Source organism: Barbus barbus, assembly GCF_936440315.1.
Source record: "Barbus barbus genome assembly, chromosome: 16".
NCBI lineage: Eukaryota > Metazoa > Chordata > Actinopteri > Cypriniformes > Cyprinidae > Barbus > Barbus barbus.
In genome coordinates, this window is record NC_136744.1 from 20,058,508 (window position 1) to 20,072,424 (window position 13,917).

The window sequence follows — 13,917 nt, forward strand, 5'->3', positions numbered from 1 at the left end:
TGTAACTTCTTGCCATTATTTTGAAAAAAAAAAAAAAAAAACACATGAAAGAAAGAACCCAGTACATATGGATCACTCTTAACCCTAAAATACATATTTAAGTAAAACATTTTTACAAAATGATCCAAATTTAAATTTGCTATATTTCATCTGACATTATCACTTTTAGTTGCTATTTTTATATAAGTATTTAATACAAGTATTATAATCTCATCTAAAGAACCCATATATGAAGGCCTGTTTATTTATTGTATTTTGCATCTGTTGATTGAATTTTATAAAGAATATGTCAGCACAGATAGCGGTTGTGGTTAGTGTGCCGACCTATAAAGCAACTGTGCTTGCAGCGATTCGAGTTTGAGTCCTGACTAAAGGTACTTTGCCGACCGCACCCCCTCTCTCCACAAAAATAAAGAATATGGATTTATTTGTAAATAAAAACATTTTATAAGGGCAAATTTAGCAAATCAGGCAGTATTTGTACAAGGCTGGTAATTGGCATTAAGTAAATGCCAAGCTGTATGCAGATAACCATCATGGTCTATTTTAGTATGAAACTTGGATCAGAGTTGCAGTCAGTGTGCAGAGGTTATCTGACTGGGGTGGTTTGGATGTCTTGGCAGAATTTTCTCTATCAATAATTGACCTCTTCCTCCCTTGCCATCTCTTTAGGCTTGTTTTGTGTGTGGTTATTTTTGGATTCTGAATTGAGAGCCTCTTCCAAATGGTTGTGCTCATCAGTCTCATCTGTGTTGTCATAGAAACACATCCATTAACCCTTTCAGTTTCAGGGAGAGATGAAGAGGAAGATTGATCTGTCCTCGGACAAATCAATACAACTCTTTGGTCTTCTCTTTTACAGAGATGAGGTGAAGCATCTCGTCTCAAAATGAACTTGCATGGATGTTCACAGCCTTCTATATATGTTTCGAGTGTAAGAACGATCTGATCTTTACTTTTTTTGGGCACAGAACCTGCTTGTAATCCAGCAAGGGATGTGTATCCTAACCGTGTATGTTTCTGTCTGTGAGACAAGCTGCTTGAGTTTTTCTGGGAAAACGATAACCTATCAGAAGACAGAATTGTCAGTTTCTCCCCAACCGGGCAGCTTCACTTTAGAAGGCTTTCTAACGGAGAAAGAGCTATAAACACCACCTGCTCTTAAATACCATCAAGTCAGCTCAAAATAGTACATTATTTATGCTGATTAGCTTGGTTGGAATTTTCCATTACCTGCTAATAACACAAAATTATCAAAACATGACTATCATATATTCAGACTAAGATTATTTTATGACAGTATCATTAACAGTAAGTTAATATTGAGCAGCTTATATTTTAGAAACTTCAGTTGCTTTGTCTATTTTTGCTCCGCCAATGAAAATGGTTAAGGTAGAATTATTCATTGTGCGTTCCTGAAAGAATGTGTTTTTGAACGAATCAGTTGAGTGATTCAGTGACTCAAATAATGACAATCACTTGTTTTATTCCAGAATAATTCTGGCTGAATTTGGAATAGTATGAACAGTAATAATAGTATAGTAGTGGTATAGATTATACAGTATATATTTCAATTAACAAAAATATTTTAATAGTTTATAACAACACTGGCCTGGAACATACAAGCACAGAGAAGATTAGTGATACAAAAAGTGAAGAAAAAACCCTGATGATGTTGCATTGTTACATCAGTATTCTTCAAATGCCGTTTGGCCATTAAAAATGGTTTTATAATGTAGAATGCAACATGTGTTTAAAGGCCCCAGTGCAAGTACAGGTGAAAAGAAAAGGTGCTCCTGATACCTGCTACCACCTGATGGGCAGAGCTCCAAAACACAGTTCAGAGCTCTCACTCTCTCCCAACACACACACACACACTAGAGTCATGATGGGAGCACAGAGAAGTTTCCAAGGCAACAGACTACCCACACTCCAATAAACACGAGAGGCTGGACACACGGGAGAAAGCGAGCGATGGATTGTTTCACACAATGGAGAACAAACGCGTGCGTAATTGAGAGAAAGGTCTCCTTCACAGGTCATCTATTCCTTCCCACACAAACAAGCCTGATTGAAATTACAGATGCAAAATATTCTGTTAAGATTAAAAAATGTGACAAACTCCATGACTAGAGGAATACAATTATAAAGACTGCTTTTCTAATGGGATTACATGAAGATCTCCTGCAAGAAATATTTTAGATTTATCATATTACATTTTAAAAAGCTGAATCATCCTTGAACAAGCCCAGAAAACACAATAATAAAAAAAAATGCCATGGGGCTCAGATGCAGAGGTAGGCACACACACGTCACACATTACCGTCTCTTGCACGTTTGCAGCAAAACACTGCCTCAGCTAAAGGACCAAAAACACCAGCTCTACTGTTTAATATTTCATAACATACTGCTCAATGAATCCGCTGCACAGAGCACTTTCTCAAATGCAACCAACAATACATATGAAAGTTAATTTAGATACATTTCCTTAGTTTTGGAGAACTATAATGATACAGATGATACTAATATGCAAGCTCAGCAGAAATAATATTTTGCGGCATCACTGTGCGAGGGTTCAGAGGCCAGCAGATGAATCCCAACGGAGTTTTAGAGAGGATTCAAAAGGCAGCACAGCAGGATTGTGTTCAGCGAAAAAAACTGGGAGGAGATTTGTTGGATGGATCAATGGTTTTGTTTGATATTGTCAGATGCTGGCCTTAACCAAACAACAGACACTCATTTCTTTTATTATTTATGACATGTGAGTGTATACATGTGCCAACTACAGAGAGACAGAGTGCACATCTGTGAAAGAGTGTGTGTGTGTGTGTGTGTGTGTGTGTGTGAGAAACAGCTGCTCCATTTTCTGAGCAAACTGAGCAAAGAAAAAAACCAAAAAAAAAAAAAGAGTGCATCTGTTCACTGGGGAGCTTGAGTGACAAAGCGACTTTAAAACCAAATTGTCAAATGCTCCACTTCATACAGAACCATCACATTGGGAGGTAATTAGATGAATCACAGTCGTTTCCAGCATGATCATTAGAAGTCATGTCATTTAAAAAGGCACAATAAAAAGCAGTGCTTTTGAAATTACTAAATCAAATGAATCTAATTCACTTTCAAAATGAACTTAACTGCAACGGTGTATTTTTGTGATATTTGGTATAACTGTTTTAATGATGACTTTTGCCATATTTTAGCATCAACATTAAAGGAGATTTAATCCTAAAATCTCTTGAAGAGCGCATATCAGCATTAGCTGCTCGACGCAATTTACAACAACATTCAATAAAGTTTACACATGTACAAAACAAATGTACATGATCAATGTAAGTCACAGTGACAACGTAACACTTTTTTGACGGGACAGGTGACACTTCAACTGGTCAGAATTTCTCTTATTGTTGAAAGTAATAAAAAAAAAAAAAAAAAAAAAACACATTGGAGCCAAAGATCTGGGCAGTGAATACAGAAAGACTTTATATTAAAAAAAGAACACAAATACATGAGAACAATATTATATTCAGTCAAATGACTAAATTTTAATTGAAGGTAAACACTCTCTTTTTTTTTTTTTTAAACACTCTGTCTGAGAGGTTGAAAATGTCACAATCGATTTTCACAGTACCCCTTCATGTGCTTTTCTCCTCGCCCGTGATGAAAAGGTGCACTGTTTTTTTGGACTGCAGCATCTGAGCGGCGCGGTCAGCCCCGGCGATGGTAGCCAGACGGTGCATGTCATATCGGGAGTACAGGGCCGTGCAGGAGAAGCTGACAGAACCACCACCCTCTCTGACACCAGCCTGAAGCATATTACACACTTCACTGTAGAAGTGAGGGTACGTGGGCAACCCGTAGAAGATCAGGTTATGGATCCCCTTGATAGTGTATCTAAGAGAAAAGAGAATTAATAACAAGCAAAAATGTTAACCTAAAATAAATTGAACAAAAAATCCATATAATTTAAATGGTTTTAATAATATTTATTTGCTCAATTAAAACATTTTGTTGTTTTTTTTCCAAGGAAATACATTTTTTTTTTTAAATATTGGCCTGCGTCATTTTTTAATGCATTCTATAGTATTGTTGAAAACCTTGGGGTTTTCTGCTCACCAAGGCTGCACTTATTTGATCAGATATTTTATAATTATTATTTATAATACCTGTTTTCGGTTTTAATATATTGTAAAATTTAATTTATTCATGTCATGGCAAAGCTGAATTTTTAGCAGCCATTACTCCTGTTTTTTTTTTTTGGGGCACCATTATAAATGTTTTTTTTTTTTTTTTACTGTTACTTCTGATCAGTTTAAAGGAATAGTTCACCCAAAAATTGTCATCATTTACTTACCCTCTTGTTCCAACCCTGTATAAGTTTCTTTCATTTGTTGAAGACAAAATATATTTAGAGGAATTTTGAAGAACCAAACAGTTGTCGGCCCCAATTGACTTCCATTGTAGAGAAATAAATACTATTGAAGCCAATGGGGATTTTGATTACCAACATTCTTCAAAATATATTTTTATGTTTAACATAAGAAAGAAACTCATACAGGTTTGGAACGAAATAAGTGTGAGTAAACGATGACAACATTTTCATTTTTGGTTGGACTATACCTTTAATGCATCCTTGCTGAACATAGGTATTAATACCTAAATAAATAACTGAACCCAAACTTTTGAAAGGTAGTGTATATGAAGTATGCAAATGATAACACATGTACAAAACACACACCTCTTGTAGAAGTGGAATCTCTCAGAGAAGAGCATAAACTGTTTTTCTCCTTTCTGGAAGAAATGTCGTGCTCGAGACACCTCTGATCTCTGTGAGTACTCGCTCACACTAGCAAAACTGATGTCTTCCTTCTTCAGGTAGTTTCGCAGACGAACAAAATCAAAATATGATGGCACATAGATGAAAGTGTGGGACATGACAGAGTCTCTGTACTGGGGCAGGATCTTATCCACAAAGAACTGGAACCTGAAGGATAATGTAGTTTAAATATTTGCAAACAACTCTTAAACATTATATGTTGAGTGTGTACAGTCATCTGAAAATGATTCTTTCAAAATATCACATTTTGCAAATGCAGTAGTCATGGAAATTCAGTATGAACTTTTATAAACATAGCTTTCAGTCCACAAACAATGGTAGCATGTTACTCACAATTGCTTGTGCACGTTCCAATATGAGTTTAAGTTAAACACCACTCTAAAATGCATCAGTTACTTAAATTATTTCATAGTTATAACAATATTTTCTCTCAAGAGGCTCCTCTGTGCAGACTTAACACAGCTGCCCTCTAGTGTTCAGAATGAAAAACAACAGGCATCTGTACCTCGCATCCTGGTCCATGAAGCTGTCAGACTGGAACATCTGGAATACATGTGGCAGCTGCACGAGTACCTGACAGATTGAGCCCACCTTTGGAATAGTTTTACTGCACACCTAAGAGAAAGAAGAACAATAGTATCTGTATATTTAATCTACCTTCAAAAGATTGGTGCCAGTGTAATTACAACCCGAATTTCAAATATTTTGGGACATTTTTTTTAAATTTGAATAAAATGAAAATTAAAATAATTTCAAATCACATGAGTCAACATTTTATTCACAACAGAACATAAATATTTAAACGGATAAATTTGACACTTTTATCCACTAAATGAGCTCATTTCAAATTTGATGCCTGCTACAGGTCTCAAAAAAGTTGGCATGAGGGCAACAAAGGACTGAAAACGCAAGAAATTTTGAAAAGATTCAGCTGGAAGAACATCTGGCAACTAATTAAGTTAATTGACATCAGGTCTGTAACATGATTAGCTATAAAAGGGATGTCTTAGGCTACGTCCACACGAAGACGGGTTTCTCCGTATCCAATCTTTTTTTTTGCCTCGCTCTAAAAAAATTCCTTAAAAACGGAGTCGTCTCAGAAAATATCTGCGTCCACACGGAATCACTGAAACCGACTGAAAACGATGTCGTACACATGCCAGACCAATATGTGGCGCTGTAATTCTGCCACAGAGATACACAAAAAAACAGAGAAGGAGACTTGGACCATGTGCGTAAACCTTGCGCGCTGAATATAAACTAACACACAAAGCAGAAGATTTTGCTTTAATAAAACTAATGAGCTCAGTAGGTTCTGCAGCACGAACACAGGCACGTAGTCTGACATTGTTGTTGTTGTTGTCGCTGTTATGTGACATAGCGGTGTCTGATTAGGGGCGAGACGTGGGCTGATGACGTCATCGGTTCAGAAAATATACGGATTCGCCGTCCACACGAAAACATGAAACCGGCGTTTTCAAATGTATCCACCCTGGGACCCGGTTTCAAAAATCGGTTTCACTCTTCGAAAACGCCAGTTTCGTGTGGACGAAACGCCTATACTGTAAAAAATTTATGCGTATACAGAGAAACCCGTCTTCGTGTGGACGGGGCCTTAGAGAGGCAGAGTCTCTCAGAAGTAAAGATGGGCAGAGGCTCTCCAATCTGTGAACAAGTGCGTAAAAAGATTGTGGAATACTTTAAAAACAACGTTCCTCAACGTCAAGGGACAAGGCCGAAGACCTTTGTTGGATGCCCGAGGTCTTCGGGCCCTCAGACGACACTGCATCACTCATCGGCATGATTCTGTCATTGACATTACTAGATAGGCCCAGGAATACTTCCAGAAATCACTGTCGGTAAACACAATCCGCCGTGCCATCTGCAGATGCCAACTAAAGCTCTATCATGCAAAAAGGAAGCCATATGTGAACATGGTCCAGAAGCACCGTCGTGTCCTGTGGGCCAAGGCTCATTTAAAATGGGCTGTTTCAAAGTGGAAATGTGTTCTATGGTCATACGAGTCCAAATTTGACATTCTTGTTGGAAATTACGGACGCTGTGTCCTACGGGCTAAAGAGGAGGGAGACCTTCCAGCGTGTTATCAGCGTTCAGTTCAAAAGCCAGCATCTCTGATGGTATGGGGTGCATAAGTGCATACGATATGGGGCAGCTTGCATGGTTTGGAAGGCACTATGAATGCTGAAAGGTATATAAAGGTTTTAGAGCAACATATGCTCCCCTCCAGACGGCATCTATTTCAGGGAAGGCCTTGTGTATTTCAGCAGGACAATGCAAGACCACATACTGCAGCTATTACAACAGCATGGCTTCGTAATAGAAGAGTCCGGGTGCTGAATTGGCCTGCCTGCAGTCCAGATCTTTCACCTATAGAGAACATCTGGCACATCGTTAAACGAAAAATACGTCAAAGACGACCACAAACTCTTCAACAGCTGGAAACCTGTATCAGGCAAGAATGGGACCAAATTCCAACACCAAAACACCAGAAACTCATAACCTCGATGCCAAGACGTCTTCAAACTGTTTTGAAAAAAAGAGGAGATGCTACACCATGGTAAACATGCCCCCGTCCCAACTATTTTGAGACTATTCTGTAATTTCAAAATAGTAAATTTCTCAGTTTAAACATTTATGTTATCTACGTTCTACTGTAAATAAAATATTGGCTCTTGTGATTTGAAATTCTTTTAGTTTTCATTTTATTCAAATTTAAAAATAAACATCCCAACATTTCCGGAATTCGGGTTGTAATTTCTGTGTAAAACAAATAATTAAAAGTGAATTTTTATTCTTGTGGAAAACGTGAAAAAAAAAAAAAAAAAAAAAAAAAAATCACTGAATTTTTCCCAAAAAAAAATCAGATTTACGATTTAAATAGATTTTTCCCCCCTACTTAAAATCAATCTGCGGATGACAATTTTTTTTTCTCCAAAAAATACAAGTTTAACATCTTGCTATTCAGTAGATAGTTCTGATAAAGTGCAAACAAAACATTCAACAGCATTAAACATCAGCGACTAGGTTTTTTTTTGGCGGGACGGTGATCAATGATTTGCAGATCCTGAGCACCACTGACAAGCATCTGATCTTGTATAATGTGTAGTAAGTACTGGCACTCCATAGTATAAACAGAGTACGTACGATCGCGAATCTAGAAAGTGAAACTAAAAAGTGATCGTGCAATCAACAGCAGTTTCAATGCCAGGTATAATAGCGGCTCCCTGATGCCCGCAATTTTATATACAGTATGATTACCCAATGATAAAAAAGTATTGAAATATATGAAAGTATTGAAATACATATTTTCCTCCCGTCTCGTATTTATTCCCTGTAAGGAGTTCCGTAGTACACGTAATTTTCTTTCCATACACGGTATTGGGATGCGGCGGATTGCATGGGGTATGGGTGTCACAATGCCGGCTTAACATCGTGATGTCTATCAGCCATCGGCGATGGACGGTAGCATCGTCTATCGGCCCGACCCTATATAGCAAACGCGCGGGGGAAGGCTGAGCCCATTCCGAACTACGGGAGCCCAGAGGGGAGCGTTGGCGGATGTTAAAGAGAAAACCGATTTTCATTCAAACAAGTTGACTTATATTGCTCTCTATATACATACATATATATACACATACATACATACATATATAGAGAGAGAGAGAGAGAGGGGGAGAGAGAGAGAACTGACCCAAAACTTTTGAACACTAGTGTAAACATATTTAGTTAAACATACATTTTAATAGGTTTATATTGTCAATATGTTTAGTTAAACATAATACTGTAGGAGTTCAAAGATGACCATAAAACATTCCCCTAAGACCAGATCAATTAGATTAGCCCCCCAAAATACAAATACTCTCAGGGTGTCTGATTGTGTACCTGGCCCCTGTAGTTGTGGCAGTATTTGGTAAGGATGTTGGTGATCTGAGGCTCTTGTATGGCACTGAACACCAGCGTTTGTCTGTAATGCGCTGCCCAGTTGTTCAGGTTCCATATGCGCACACGAGAGAAATCAACACCGTGAGAGTCCAGCGGCTGCAGATTCAAATGCTTCAATACATGCTGCAACACAAACAAAGCCATTTATACATATTTAAACACAGAAAAAGGCCAAAATATACCTACATTATAATTTATTACAAACAGAACACAATTATCAAATTACTGTGCTTTTAAATGTAAAATCTAAAATATACATGGAAATTAAAGTGTTGTAAAAGAACCTATGGACTACTGAAACCCACCAGCAAGTGTTCCCAGTTCTGCATGAGGAACACATCCGCCTGGTCCACAATCAGAAGTTCGATGGAAGACAGGAAGTCAAAGTCTCTCTTTTTCTCACTGTCGGCACCCAGAACTGTGCGCAGTCCCAGTGGAGATGCAATGATGATGTCAGAAGAGTAAAACGGAGAATAGAGACGCATACTGCGTTTCATGATAGACACACCTACCCCATCGAGAAAGAAAAATAGAAATTAGGCCCAATGAAAGGTCAATTAAACAAGTGAAACTAAGGTATCAGGTTGTATAATTTCTCTGTCACCAGAAGAACTAAAGGGAATTGAAAGAATCCATTATTATTGTCTTACTTAACCCTAACCCAATATGCAGAGAGAGCTTCAAGTGTTTTAACATTCAAAAATTAATGTGCATCACATATTATAGGTGAAGATTTTCAGTTAAGGGGAAAAAATGTATCGTACCTATCCTGAAATGGTCATCTATATTCCCAGAAAAGACAGAATGGTAGTCATCAGGTCTGTGCAGTTGGGGCGGACTTTCACCTGGCCCCTCTCCAAACTCTTCCTTAAACCTCTTCTTGTTACTGACATCCATTATCTTGCCTTTGGGCTCTAAAAGTGTTATGAAGGTCTGGACCACTCGCAGTGCCCCATCTCTAAATGGCACCAGAATCAAAACCTAAAACAGGGAGAGTTAATTATAGGAATGTGGTAGGCTAATTTAAAGCACTTTTAATCATGTTGTAATCAAGAGAGCACGTCAATTAATTACATTTAAAATGATTTCATAACATTTACATTTAACATCAAATATAGAAGATACTGATGAAAAACTAAATGGTGTTAAAAAAAAAAAACAATACAAATTTTATTTCTATAGCACATTTAAAACAACTGCCGTTGACCAAAGTGCTTTCCAACATCATTACAAACAGTCACACAAACAAAATTCAACAAAATTCAACATTAAAATGTAAAACCTGATCCCTCTAATCGACTCTAAAAGCTCTACTAAAAAGGTACGATTTCAATCTAGACTTAAAAGCATCCACAGATGGGTAAGATTTAATATGCATTGGGAGAGGGTTCCATAAACGGGGAGCAGCCACAGAGAAGGCCCTATCACCCTTAGATTTTAAAACGGTAAAAAAAACACAGCTGTGGTATGAATCTGTACCTTTGGTCTAGTAATGCCCTGGTCCCGAAACTCCACATTCACATCTTTAGTTTCTTTCAACTTCGCATTATTTCTAAGCACACGAGTGTTTGCCTTTAACACATGGTTTAGCACATGAAGACAGTACGCACTCCGCACTTCCTTGGCCTCCCTCAAGGGAGAGCTGTTTGCAAAATGCACATCCCTGTAAGTACCTGCAAAAACAAAACATCGGAGATGAGGATACTGAAAAAAAACTCATAGCAAAGTATGCTTTTAAAAATTAGGATGGCTGGTGTTAAATTATCTTAATTTTGTTGACATACCCATGAGCCCAAGCAATTCCTTCTGTAGGTCAGTAACATCTGTCACAGCGCTTCCTTGAGGTGCAAAGGACTGGTTTAACAAGCACCAATTTGCCTCCAGGGTTTTGTGGATGGTTGGAAGAGGGGCAGAAGAGAGCTGCCCCACTGCTGGGAAACCTTCCAGTGGACAAGCGCACTGCAGAGTGCCCAGCTTTGGCCACTGGAGAGTGTGGAAGAAGTGAAATTTCACACATATTTGTGGTCAGTAAGATTTGTATTATTATTATTGATCGACTATTATTTGATTTATTTATTTAGAAAGACTTTTATTCAGAAAGGATGCAATTAATTTATCAAAAGTGGCAGGAAGACATTAATAATGTTACAAAATACTTCTATTTCAAATAAATGCGGTTCGTTTGAACATTCTATTAATCAAAGAATCCTGAAAAAGAACGTTTAAGTTTTCGCAAAAAATATTAAGGAGTACAATATTAAGCAGTTTTTAACATGCTTAATAACTAAAAAATGTTTCTTGAGCACCAAATCAGCATGGTATCAATATAATAATAAATGTATAGTTATTTAATCAATTAAATTAGTTAATTAAATGACATTAAATGGTTATTTTAAATCATGTTCATATTTCACAATATTACTGTTTTACTGTATTAGTGATCAAATAAATGTGGCCTTGGTGAGCATAAGAGACTTCTTACAAAAACATTTGAAAAATCTTACAACTTACATACCTTAACCTGAGTCTTGATTTTTGATCCTTGTAAGATTCGTCCCACTTCGTCTTCACTCAGTTCAGCCTCCTGGTGCTTCACAAACATGTCTACAACAACCAGAGAGTCAGAGGTTTGAAAACCTGGGCCTAATTTGCTTCTTAAGGAAATCAGTCTTGTCAAGCTTGAGTCTTACACTTAAGAGTTTGCAAAACAATAAATTGCAAGCAAATGTAAATCATTTTAGCTTTCAGAGATGAAAAGATAAATCGCAACAATGTCTCACCTTCCTCCTCTCCCATGTTTTCCTCTCCTTCCACAGGCAGGTTGATCTCCAGACAGAACGCAGCTTCATTCTTCTTATCTGTAAACTCTCCCTCATCGTTCTCTTCTATATCTCCACTTGTCTTTTCAGGGTGGTCTTTATTTTGTGAATTATCAGGCGTTTCGCCTGCCTCTTCTTCTGAATCTTCCTCGGCAACTTCACCTTCCTCCTCCTCCTCTTCTTCTTCACTCTCTCCTAATTGAGAACAAAATAATAATTAGCGCTCAGCACTGTAACTGATATTGAAAAGTAAAAACTATCAGACTGTAAAAGAGCTTACCTTCAACTTCCTCTCCGTTATCCTCATCATCACTTTCTTCATCTTCACTACTGTCATCAGCACCTTGGATCATGGTGGACAGTAGTTTCTGATAAGCAGACTGCTGCTCTTCATCACTGTCTTCCTCAGGGTCAGGTTCAAGGTGTTGTGGACGGTCAGGCTGTTCAGGAGCAGAAACACTTTTATTGTGATGGTTCGAAACAAAACACGGAGAACCAAACTTCAAAATAAAAATTAAACCAGGCAGGGCGGTTTCTATTATCAGATCTAACGTTACCCAAACACGATTTCCACCCTGCCTGTCCTATATATGTAATATTAATCGTGTTGTACATGCAGTAAATGCTTCTCGTTCACTTGGTAGGGGGTTGCTGGAACTCCCGGATCAATTCTTCTAAAATATAAGTCATGGCTAAAGAAAGAATATTAGTCTATATTTACTTACCAAACGCAAAATCCGAGTGTTCTCCGGTTTGTCAACAACACTAAAAAACGAAACCATATCAAGAGTGTTAGAAACGGTACTTGCTACTTCAAGCTCCCAATGTATGCTAACTTCCACTGTTTTTGTTCAAAAAACACACACATCGCTATATTTACTTATCGTGAAAAGGGTGCTGTTCTCCAAATTCTTTTAGATGCTTCTTCTGTTTCCTAGTTAAACTGGTAATCTCTTGATTTTCTCGCCTTCTTTTGCCCATGTTTCTATTCTACACGTGTGTAACTCGCGTATGTGTTTTCTTCACGGATAGTTATGAGTGCCGCCACACTCTAGCGCCACCTGTCGGTTTGGTAGTAATGCTGCAAAGCAAGGGGTCAAAGATTTAACTATTTTATGAAAAAAAAATCAACTCGAAATTAAAACAAACATTTTAATAATAGGTTTTGTCATTTCTTAAGCATTCCACAACAACAGATAGGATTATTGGACACATAGGCATTTTAGTAGAAGCACACGGTGGGCCTGATTTGATGATGTTTTAGCAGCTGTCAAAGCAAAAGAATCATGTCATTGGTTTATCTTCCACCTCATTTTGAGATTTTCTCACTGTTATGTTAGTAGATGTTCTGCCACAATATGATTAGTGCCTTTAAAATGCTCTGTCATTCCCCTGTGAGTCAAAGAATCAGACTTTTCCTCCGGCTGTGTGTCACACAGCTTTAACTAATCACAAACACTGCAGGCGTGGAGGAATGGATCTCACCATCCGTTCAGGTGCAGCAGACGTATCGGGTGTTCATCAGAATCAGAGCAGAACTGATGTTTGATGTGCGTTAACTCGACTGCAGCCGAAAATATCTTGGCCGGTGCATGTGTGCGAATGTGTGTAATTGATTTGATCATTAAACATTGTTCCATAACATTCAATGAAAACAGATGTGTGGATACCAAATACGGAGACATTTTTTAAAAGTTATTTATATATTTATTTATTTAATTCTCCCCGAGAGACCCTCCTCCCCCCAGCCTCTGAGAACATGTGGTCTGATTATAAAGCATATTCTCCGCTGGTGATTAGGGTGCCTATGAATAACAGCGGGGCTGGAGGCCAGTGAAAACAAGGGGAGTGAAACAAATGAACCACACACATCTCGGCTCAGGGGTGAGTCATAAACACACCAAAGGTTAGAAAAACATGGTTGGTTGCCAGCGTGAAGACGAGGTGAGTGTCCGTGAACACCACCGAAAAACGCCATCTCAAAGAGACGAAGCAGAGCTGATCTACTGCAGGCCAAGGGTCTCATGCCCACTTCCTGTGATAAAGCTTTGCGTGTGTGTGTGTTTGTGTGCAACAGAGGCAAATTCATTCACTCAACAGGGCTGACGTTCTTGTAATTTTTTTTTTTTTTTTGCTAAATGTTCCCTCAAATGTATTTCATGTAATGTGATGCGTGTTGAACAGTGGTTTGCTTTTGCAATAGTTGAATTTTGTAGCACTCTGTTTTTACTCTGTATGATTTCTCAAATCCTTGACTTGGACTCACTATATCAATGATCAGGTTGCAGCAGTCAATGATGA

The 13,917-nt window shown here is 38.0% G+C and overlaps 1 protein-coding gene across 2 annotated transcripts; it reads right to left on the minus strand.

Moving 5' to 3' along the window:
* Positions 1 to 1,571: 1,571 nt before the first annotated feature.
* On the minus strand, positions 1,572 to 12,652 carry LOC306882207 (U3 small nucleolar RNA-associated protein 25 homolog). Of its 2 annotated transcripts, none has more exons than XM_079436691.1 (13): positions 12,483 to 12,652; positions 12,342 to 12,381; positions 11,897 to 12,056; positions 11,578 to 11,811; positions 11,313 to 11,401; positions 10,582 to 10,780; positions 10,277 to 10,470; positions 9,562 to 9,778; positions 9,103 to 9,305; positions 8,738 to 8,920; positions 5,340 to 5,449; positions 4,736 to 4,981; positions 1,572 to 3,891 (listed from the first exon to the last, which is right to left on the minus strand). In XM_079436691.1, the coding sequence occupies exons 3-13, from the start codon at positions 11,967 to 11,969 to the stop codon at positions 3,633 to 3,635; spliced, it is 2,007 nt and encodes a 668-aa protein (XP_079292817.1). In that variant the 5' UTR covers positions 11,970 to 12,056; positions 12,342 to 12,381; positions 12,483 to 12,652; the 3' UTR covers positions 1,572 to 3,632. The 2 variants fall into 2 exon arrangements, with proteins under 2 accessions (XP_079292817.1, XP_079292816.1); XM_079436690.1 differs by having other exon boundaries at positions 2,377 to 3,891; positions 12,497 to 12,652.
* Between the last annotated feature and the right edge of the window lie 1,265 nt (positions 12,653 to 13,917).